Genomic DNA, 10631 nt, shown 5'->3' on the forward strand with positions numbered 1-10631 from the left:
GTCTGGAAGCAAAGTAGCTTGGTCACAATAAAGGATGTACAACTGGGGCAGTTTCCTTCAGGCACCTGTTAAACTAGGAGAGGAATCCTAAATTGCATGATGGAACCTAGACTTCCCATGCTGCTTTAACTTCAAATTGGGTTGATCTTGAATGGTTTCAATTTCAAATAAACTATTAATACAAATATAACAGCCACCAACTTGATATTCAGATATATATATATATATATATATATATATATAAAAATGTGCACAAACAGACGTACAAATTGAAAGGATTCCAGAAACAGTTCTACGTTTTTAATGCCAGGAGCAGATCTGTCCAAATGCTGATGCCCCACACGTCGAAATCGCCATCCATAGTTCTCAAAGAGCGCAGTGTCCTCTCCGTGGGCTCCCTCGCCGGTGGCGGTCCCTGCAAGAGGGCGGTGAAATGTTCCAAAAGTTCGTGCCAGCCCTGCTCGGGGGACTCCTCCTGTGGCACCCACTCTGCCCGGCCGGCGTCGTACCGCAGGCTGCAGCCCCAGTCCTGCAGGAAGCGCAGGTAGCGGCGTCCGAAGGCCGGGTGCAGGGTGGCGATTGCAGTCAAGAGGGAGCAGGGCAGCGCGCGGCAGAAGGCAGGCAGCACGCGACCGTCTCCTAGCAACCACCGCAGGGCCAGCGGCTGCGCCTCGCCGCCTCCAGTCGCCGCCGCCAACAGCTCGGCGAGCGGCAGCCAAGAGACGGGCTCCCCGCCGCCAACGGAGACGGCCCGCCGCAGAACCTCCTCGCAGGCCGCCCGCCGTTCCGGTAACTCCTCCGGGCCCCTCAGGCGCTCCTCGAGCCGTTGGCGCAGGATCTGGGCCCGCGTCTCCGACACGGCGGCGGGGTCGACGCGGCTGCCGCTGTCCCTGTCCCGCAGCAGCAGGACCCCCGCGGCGGCTTTCACCCTGACCGCCCGCCCCAGCGACGCCGGGATGGCCGCCCCGCCATCACCTTCTCCTCCTCCTCCTCCTCCCCGCGTCCGGTACCAGGCGGCGGCCCGGTGAAAGGCGGCGGCCGAGGCGGCCGGGTTGCACAGCAGCGCCTCGCTCAGCATCTCCTCGCCGCGGCCCAGCTCCTCGAAACGCAGGCGGCGGTACTGCGGCAGCGGGTGGCCACGGGGGCCGGCGCCTCGGCTCAACAGGTGCAGCCGGAGGGCGTCCTGCGCGCTCGCCGCCCCTTCCAAGCGCCGGCTCAGCTGCTCCAGGTAGCGGGCCCACTGGAAAGCCCGCCTCACCTCCGCCTCGTCCCAGTCTCCGGCCCACGGGCTCCGCGCCACCGCCAGCACCTCGGCGAAGCAAGCCAGGTTCTCTAGAAGCGCCTCCATCCGCCCCGCGAGCCGCAGCCGTTAACCTCCCTCCAGGTTCAAACCGCCCCACAGTGCGCGCGACGCCAACTGATTGGCCAATGGGTCAATGATCACTTCCGGGGTCAGACTGCGGGGAGGGGTCACTTACCATTCATTGAGAAAAGGGCCATTGGGGTACTCTGGGTTCATTGTGAGATTTTGACAGGACCAAGGGTGTTTTTAAATAATCTTTCGAGTATGCCAGTAAAATAGCCGATTGAACTAATCATCAAAGTAACCATTTAACAGCATCTTCGAGGGGCAACTCTCTTTTTACACTCTTTTGAGTATACCAATAAACTAACCAAATGAACTAAATAATCAAAGTAAAGGCAAAATACTGCGGATGCTGGAAATCTGAAACAAAAACAAAAAATGCCGGGAAAACTCAGCAGGTCTGACAGCATCTGTGGAGAGAAAGACAGAGTTAACGTTTCGAGTCCGTATGACTCTTCTTCAGAGCTGAAAGCACAGCAGCTCTTCAGAGCTTCAATAATCAAAGTAACTATTTAACAGCATCTTCAAGGAGCACCCTCGCCTTTGAATCAGAGGGTTGTGGGTTCATATCCCACTCCCGGAAAAACCAAGAACTGTGATTGTACTCGAAAGAGTTGCAATCTGTGACTGTTGATAACTCGAAAGAGTTTCAAGGAGCACCCTCACCTTTGAATCAGAGGGTTGTGGGTTCATGTCCCACTCCCGGAAACCAAGAACTGTGATTGTACTCGAAAGAGTTGCAATCTGTGACTGTTGATAACTCGAAAGAGTTTCAAGGGACATACCCTTGAGTATACCAATAAAATGACCAAAATAACTTACGATCAATTAGATATTTAACAGCCCCTTAAAGGGTCTAAACCCTTTTTTATACTCTCTGAGCTTGTCTAAATCTCTGTGTGTGAGTGGCCAACTATAGGTGCTGTCATTAAAAATGGCCTCGCTGATAGCTAGCCACTGTGGTCCACGCATGCACATAGACTTCCTTTATATTATTTTGCTGCGCCAGCACCTAATGCCTGCCACTATAACTAGATAACTAATTAACTAATGAAAACTAAAGAACCACCCCTTAAAGGGGCACTGTAACAAAAGCAAAACTGCAAAAGGAAGATGCTTTAGTGACTGGAAGCCAGTGTCCAGTGGCATACCACAGGGATCTGTGCTGGGTCCCCTATTATTTGTCATTTATATAAACGACATAGATGACTATGTGGGGGATTGGATTAGTAAGTTTGCGGATGACACAAAGTTGGCTGGGTGGTTAACAGTGAGGTTGGGTGTCTTGGGCTACAGGAAGATATAGACAGGATGGTCAAATGGGCAGATAAGTGGCAGATGGAATTTATCCCTGAAAAGTGTGAGGTGATACACTTTGGAAGGAGTAATTTGACAAGGAAACATTCAATGAATGGCATGACACTAGGAAGTTCTGAGGAACAAAGGGACCTTGGCGTGTGTGTCCATAGATCTCTGAAGGCGGAGGGGCATGTTAGTGGGGTGGTAAAAAAGGCATATGGGACACTTGCCTTTATCAATTGAGGCATAGATGACAAAAGTAGGGAGGTCATGTTGGAGTTGTATAGAACCTTGGTGAGGCCACAGCTGGAGTACTGTGTGCAGTTCTGGTCGCCACATTATAGGAAGGATGTGATTGCACTGGAAGGGGTGCAGAGGAGATTCACCAGGATGTTGCCTGGGATGAAACATTTAAGTTATGAAGAGAGGTTGGATAGACTTGGGTTGTTTTCATTGGAGCAGAGAAGACTGAGGGGCAACCTGATCGAGGTGTACAAGATTATGAGGGGCATGGACAGGGTGGATAGGGAGCAGTTGTTCCCCTTAGTTGAAGGGTCAGTCACAAGGGGGCATAAGTTCAAGGTGAGGGGCAGGGGGTTTAGGGGGGATGTGAGGAAAAACTTTTTTATGCAGAGGGTGGTGACGGTCTGGAATGCACTGCCTGGGAGGGTGGTGGAGGCGGGTTGCCTCACATCCTTTAAAAAGTACCTGGATGAGCACTTGGCACGTCATAACATTCAAGGCTATGGGCCAAGTGCTGGTAAATCGGTTTAGGTAGGTAGGTCACGTGTTTCTCACTTGTCGATGCAGACTCGATGGGCTGAAGGGCCTCTTCTGCACTGTGTGATTCTGTGAAACTTATTAAATCAAACTAAAATGTCATTGTGGAGGGAGATAATGCACTCCAGGGGTGCTTTTTTTCTATCTGTTCACACTTGCTAAATGCGGCTTGCTTATGATTATAATGCAGATTGCTCATAATTACAATAGATTTTTCTATTTAATTATAAATATGTTTTTTTTTTAAGTATTGGCAATCAAAACAGAAAATGCTGGATAAACTCAACAGGTCAGGCAGCATCTGAGGAAAGAGAAACAGACTTAACACATCAACCCGAAATGGTAACAAAAACAGAAAATGCTGTAAGTACTCAGCAGATCAGGTAGCATCTTGTGGTGAGAGAAACAGAGTTAACATTTTGCGTCCAATAAAGCTCTTCTTTGGAACTCCGAATGTTAACTCTGTTTCCCTCCACAGATGCTGCTTGACCTGCAGGCTCAAACTGCTGCTGTCATGGTTGTGGATACCAGTGCATACAGGTTCTTGCTGCAATCGAATGATCTGTGCCACAGCAGATTATTAGGATTACTAAGGCACTGCCTGGGTGAGTGACAATCCTTCCATGGTGCATACACCATCTTGATTTGGAACTATACTGCGTTCCGTCACTGTTGCTGGGTCAAAATCCTGGAACTTCCTAACAGCACTGTGGGTGTACCTACTTCACATGGACTTCAGCGGTTCAAGAAGGCAGCTCACAACTACCTTTTCAAGGGCATTTAATGATGAGCAACAAATGCTTGCATTACCAGCAATGCTCACATCCCATTAAAGAACAAAAAAAGCTGTTTAGTGTTTGTGCTCCCACCACTGCCGCTCTGTTAGAACCCTTGTTGTTGCCTTTCAACCAGCCAGTCCAGACTGCTATCACACATGCAATAGTGGTGCAGTCTGAAGCCAAGCCCTTCAACAAGCCAAGTCTCTCCTAGAGAAAGTCAGCAGCCTTCCATCAGCAAAGCTGCAGACAACAAGGTAGCACTGCCTAAGAGATCTAGACCAGCCAAAGGCATCCACAAGACAGTTACTAAGAGAATACAAAGGGTAAATAACTCACTGAAATAAAAGCAAAGTGCTTATGGGCGAAAAGTTCAGTTCTGCCTGTATTATTGGAAGCATTCTTGGGTAAAGTTGTTATGGTTCTTTAGTAGTATCTTTTAATTCAGGGCTGTGGCTAAGAGAACGTTGTGATGGTCCATAACAGAGGGATGATAAAGTGGGGGATAGTGGAGTAACGGTGAGATGGAAATGAAATTTCAGGGGAACCAGAGTTTGAGCAAGCCGTCATGAACAATCTATCCCAAGCGAAGAGGTCACAATGTCTCCTCGTTTCACCTTTTTCCTCACCCCTCTCTCTTCCTCCTCCTCTTGAGGTCCTTGGGGAAGGCCTGATGGTAAGACTCTGTCCTTATAAGAGTGAGGTTGTGCAGAGTGCAGCCGACTGCCACAAATTTGGAGAAATGCTCCAGCAAGTAGTGGAAGGCTTCCTGTGAGTGGTCTAGGCAGCATAACCATTGTTTCAGAAAACTGATAGTTTGCTCTACTTTGTTCCTGGTGGCAACGTAGCTCATCGTAGCACATTGTCGACACATGGCTGGATGGCGGATGAGAATCTTGAATTAGGTGTAGAGCGGGTACCCCTTGTCGTTAAGCAGCCAGCCTCTGGTTCATCTTGGCGGCTCAAGGATGGAGGGTCCGGCTGACTGGTGCAGGATGAAATGTTGCATGTGCTGCAAGAATTGTAGGTATCCACTTGCATGATATTCATTGCCTGGCCACACATCAACTGTAGGTTCATGGAATATGAGCCCATGAAGTCCTCTTCAGAACGCTTGACAGGGTTTCTGTCAGTTCCCTGATACAGAGATGCATAGCAAACACTGAGATGTTAGTGATGTTGCTGGCTGCAGCCTGAAAGGATCCTGAGGCATAGAAACTGAGGGGTTCAGTGATCTTGACGACTGCTGTCTGTGCTACTGTGCCCTGCTCTGCAGTGCAGTTCTGGTTGTAAGAGGTGGCACAGTTAAATCACCACCTCCTTGGTGAAATGTAGACACCTTAGATACTGCTTCTGAATGAGATGGAGGTAGGAAAAGTTTTCTCTGAAGACCCTTGGTAGGTACAGCCTATTGAGAGCCCTCTTCATTCCCCGTCTGTGTATAGATTCCCCTCTCTTCTGCCTGTGTTCCATCTCCAAGTCATGCTGCAGCCCAAGTGGTTGCAACTATAGCCCCTGTCACTGAATGCAGGCTTTTTCTGATAGGCCTCCCAACTCCTCCTTGGCAGAGTCTCGCACTGCTTCCTTGTGAATTCAGAAACTTGTGTCAATTTTTTCAATAGCGCTCAACACTGTAATTCCACAAACTGTAGCAGCAAAAGACAGTCAAAAAGCACATCACCTGTAAGTCCTATGGTGATCCTTTGTAATAGCACTAGTGTGGGGTCCCTCATGCAGCTGAACAAACATTCAGCTGACTGTGTTAAAGAGAGGCAGTTAACAGAACCTGCACGGTCCAAAGTTGCAGGCCATACACCAGATCAGAATTTGGCGCTACTTAACATCACAATATTCCCCCTCTGCATTCTTTTGGCATACGTATGGCATGCCCTTGCTCATGTCCTTACAGTCAGGGTGTACTGTAAGGGCTGTGCCAGAAATGGCCAGAAGTGTGCCTAACAGTTTTGGAGTTCCTGGCTTCTGAAGCGCTGGCATCAACAGCACCACAGAGCAGAATCTTGCAGCTCTTAACCCTTAGGCAGAAGTCCCAGTTTGACCATATGAAACAAAGTATGGTAACATAATGGTTATATTACTGGGCTTCCAATCCAGGGGCCTATACTTATAACCTGGTGACACAAGTTCAAATCCACAATGGCAATTAACAACTTTAAATTCAGTTAAGTAAATCTAGAATAAAATGCTAGCATCAGCAATGGTGGCCACGAAACTACCAGATTGTTATTTTAAAAACCCACTGGTTCACTTATATAGTCCTTTAGAGAAGGAAATCTGCTTCCTTACCCAGCTTAGCCTATATATGAGTCCAGATGACAGCAAATAGTTAACTCTTAACAGCCTTCTGAAATGGCCCAGCAAGCCACTCAGTTCTATCATAAAAATTACAAGTCATATGGACTGCAAAGGTTCTGGAAGGCACCTTACCAACACCCTTTTGAGAGCAATTTTTTTTTATTAATTCATGGGATATGGGCGTTGCTGGCTAGGCCAGCATTTATTGCCAACCCCTAATTGCCCTTGGGGATTAGGAGTGGACAAGAAACACTGGCCCTTACCAGCTACCCATATATCCCATGGATGAATCATAAAAATTGGCTAAATCTGGCAGTTATAATGCAAAATTATCCATCCAATGTTATACTGATGTAAATGAAGCTGTAGTTCACAGCAGTAGGATATTAAAATACAGTTATAGGGCTGGAAACCACACAGTAATATGATTTTTTTTTGTTGCAGTTATAATGCACTAACAGTATGTGATTGGTAATTGTACATTGTGATGTGCAGCTAGGAGCAGCTAAGGTGTAGTACAACTGTAAGTCATAACTCTCCGGATGTTCTGTTCCAAGTCGATAAATATTTCTTGTTTTGATGTGTGGTCTAGACTGCCTGTTATTTCAAAACATTAAAGAAATTATGCTTAACTTTATAAAGTTCTCGGAGTCCCAACAGACTGTTTAGGAGAATCTTCAATCTGGTCTGACACTGCAACAGAGTGATTTTCCATGCACATTCAAGTCCAGTGATATGAGCGTTGCTTACATTGTTGGGTGCCAGAATCACATTGGGACCTGATTCCATAGTTATACTGCCAGTTTTACATTACAATGTGCTTCGTATCACTTTGCAGCAATGTAAAATTGGCCATGTTACTCCATTCTTTTGTTAAACTACTAGTGACCTAAATAGTCATAGGGCAGAAATATCGCCCCATTGTGGAGGGCTGTGCGGGGGCAGGTGGGGGCGGGTGCAAACCCGATCAGTGCCCCTGATTGGGGCCGTGCTGCCATTTTACGTGGGCGGGCCAATTAAGGCCCGCCCTGCATGATGCGCGCCCGGAAGCACTGTGCGGGTGGGGGATTCCCTGAGCCAGGAGTGCGCTCTTTCGTGCATGCGCTTGGAAGAGCACACAGATCTCCCTGAAGCTAAGTGCTGCCTCAGGGAGCTCGGCTCAAGTTTGAAAATTTTATTAAAGGGAGAAAAAATATTTCTGACATGTCCCCTCATGTGACACTGTCACATGAGCAGGGACATGTCAATTACTTTTATTTAAAAATTTTATACACATTTTAAATCCCTCGTGAAACCTTATCCAGCCCGTGGATGAGGTTTCATGTTTTTTCTGAAGACCACCTGAGCTCTTCGCCTGCTCGCCAACCTTAAGGTTGGACGGGCAGCTCATTTAATTGTTTTAATTAGTTTTTAACAGGCCTTAATAGGCCTTTGACAGTTCAGCAGGCGCACAGCCCGCCGAACTGACAATCTAAATGACATGCGGTGATGTCAGGACGCATGCCCGACGTCACTGCGCATCATTTTATACGTCGGTGAGCGGGCTCCGCCCCCCCCGCTCGCTGATGGGAAACTGTTGCCCATAGTGGCAGGCAGCATTTATTAGTAAGATTTGCATTAGTATAAGTTGAGAACAAAGAAAACTTTGTAGGCAAAGCTTTCCACATAGGAATCATCATATAGGGTCTTAAAATTAAATACAGTAATATTAAAATAATTTATTTGCATTATTTCCATTCAAATCCATGAAAATGGTTTCAAAATAAAATTAATAACCATTTATCAAGTTTTTAAAATCTGTATAATAAAATATTTTTTGTTCTTGCATAAATTATATTTATCTGACTTGTGTGGTGCAGTGCCATTGTATAATTTGATTGAAAGAAACAATTTAGGCTCAATTGGTTCAGGCTGCGATATCTTCTTGTACATTTCTATCCTATCTCTCTCTGTCACATGTACATATGTCCAAGCACAATGGCACTATATTGTACAGAGTACAAAAGGAGTGATGCACTGTTTAGACAACAACAATTTGCACTTTTGTTTGTGCCTTTCACAGAGGAAACTATTCCAGGATGGAATTTACAAGGGCATTGAAGGATACCGAGCTGGAAGTTAGAGAAAGAATAGAGGAAGTAACCAAAGGTACGGTTAAAGAGCTACTTTTTGAGAAGGTTTTTGAAGAGAGATGTAGCAAAGTAGATTCATGAAGAAGTTTTAGATGAAAATGGAATACTGATTAATTATGATGGCAAGTGGATAATAATATAGTTTATAGGATCATGCAAATTTACAGTATTGGTAAAGGCCATTTGGCTCGTTGAGCCTGTGTTGGCTCTTTGACTGAAGAGTTATGCTTAGTTTACATCCTCCCCCCCCCACCACCCCGACTTTTTACCTGTAACCTTGTAAATTCCTCATTGTCAAGTACCTATCTAACTTTAAATTATTTAAATTTTAAATTATGAACTAAAATTATTTATGGAATCAGCTTCCAACACCTTTTCAGAAGAAACATTCTGGATCCCGACAACTTCCCCATTGAAAACAATTTCCTTTCATCTCCACTCTAAATCTTTTGACCTTTGGTTATTGACCCACTGGTCATAGAGAAAGCCATTGGGTTGCTGAAGATGTGGTTCAGGTGGCTGGAAAGATCTGGGGATACCCTACAGTATATACCAGTCAAGGTGTCCAGAATGGTAACGGTCTGCTCTGCCTTACACAACATACCACTGAGGAGAGGAAGGGAGCTGCAGGAGGAGGAAAATGGGGACCATGTTGCATCCTTGGAGGAGGAAGTGGAGGAGAATGAGCAACAGCAGGAGGAACGGGGTGAGAAGGAACCTAAGGAGCTCACAGTAAAGGCATAGTTCTGGTAACCTGACTGTATGAAGTGTAAGGAACATATCTTTTCATTTCTGTTGAACTGTTGTAAAGAATGTATCTCTTTATTTTCTGTTGGGCTGTGCATTGGGATTGCAATGGCTGCAGTTTGAGAGACATGTCCACTGGAACAGGATGAGAGATATCTACAATGTTGCAGTCCTGGAACAGAGTGTGCCATGAAAGACAGGATGGTGCTGGAAAGGAGTACTGGACCAAGGGAGCTGCCTGACAACAGCATCTTAATTTGCTCCTGACCAGGTGACCAGGTTTTTCTCCTAGCCTGAAAGGAACAGGACCTAAAACCTCTTTCTCCTGTGTGTGGAAGATTCCAGTAATTCCATAATAATAGCTAGCTGTTTTTTTTTTTCTCCTCATATCTCTATAACCTGCTCTCTCTGAAAACCCTTGTCAAGAGGCAAAGGGGAAAATCACTGTTAGAGTCATTGAAAGGCAAGTGCTCAACCAGTGAACTAAATACTGAAAGTGCTGGAAGACCACTTCATGTTATCAACAAAAACTGAAAGGAATTTGGAAGACATTGATCAAAATCAACCCATTGAAACCTGTACTTCAGATTGGTGCTATTGAATTGTTTTCTCCCACCCTTAAAATCTATGCTTTGTGTGTCTTATGTGTCGTGTGTGTGTGTATGTACAGGGATTTAAGAAGGGGGTAGAGTTTAAGTTATAGTGTTAGAAGCAGTCCATATTTCTTTCTTTTGCCACTGGTTAACGACAGTTTGTTCAATAAACAGTTATTTACTTATTAAGTTTACAAACCTGGTGCTTGTATTCTGTTAACCTAAATTAAACAGTTAGGTAGAATTGGGGCAATTTGGTGTTTGATCAGACTTTTTCACATTTGTCATTGTTCGGGGAACAGTGGGGCTTGATATTACAGCACACTACCCCCAGTGAGCCGTGACAGAAGCCGTATGGCACATCAATGCTTAACCCACTGCTCTCTGAGCCGTAAATAATTGCCACAGTCAAAAATTCTTCCATCTCATTGACAAAGTTGGCTTGTCTTCTATGGTCCTAATATTCTCCTCAACTGTGGAGCCATTTGGCAGGTGAGAAGCAACAATTGAGCTGGCTGGAAAAGGAAGACTTGAAATAAAGTTTATGCCTCATTAATATTTTCAAAATTATTAACACAGTGACGTTTCTATGAACACCTATGCTTATAAACACCTATGAACCTTG

General features: G+C 45.8%; 1 protein-coding gene and 1 long non-coding RNA gene across 2 annotated transcripts; one reads left to right on the plus strand and one right to left on the minus strand.

Annotated features, from left to right (window-relative positions):
* Positions 1 to 228: 228 nt before the first annotated feature.
* fancf (FA complementation group F) lies at positions 229 to 1382 on the minus strand. Its single transcript, XM_078547897.1, has one exon. The coding sequence runs from the start codon at positions 1346 to 1348 to the stop codon at positions 293 to 295; it is 1056 nt and encodes a 351-aa protein (XP_078404023.1). The 5' UTR covers positions 1349 to 1382; the 3' UTR covers positions 229 to 292.
* A 125-nt stretch (positions 1383 to 1507) lies between these two features.
* LOC144684261 (uncharacterized) lies at positions 1508 to 10200 on the plus strand. The gene is made up of 3 exons (XR_013577467.1): positions 1508 to 1565; positions 8597 to 8682; positions 9532 to 10200. It is a non-coding gene; the product is annotated as an uncharacterized LOC144684261 (long non-coding RNA).
* The last annotated feature ends 431 nt before the right edge of the window (positions 10201 to 10631 follow it).

The sequence above is a fragment of the Cetorhinus maximus genome, chromosome 9, assembly GCF_964194155.1.
Source record: "Cetorhinus maximus chromosome 9, sCetMax3.hap1.1, whole genome shotgun sequence".
Taxonomy (NCBI): domain Eukaryota; kingdom Metazoa; phylum Chordata; class Chondrichthyes; order Lamniformes; family Cetorhinidae; genus Cetorhinus; species Cetorhinus maximus.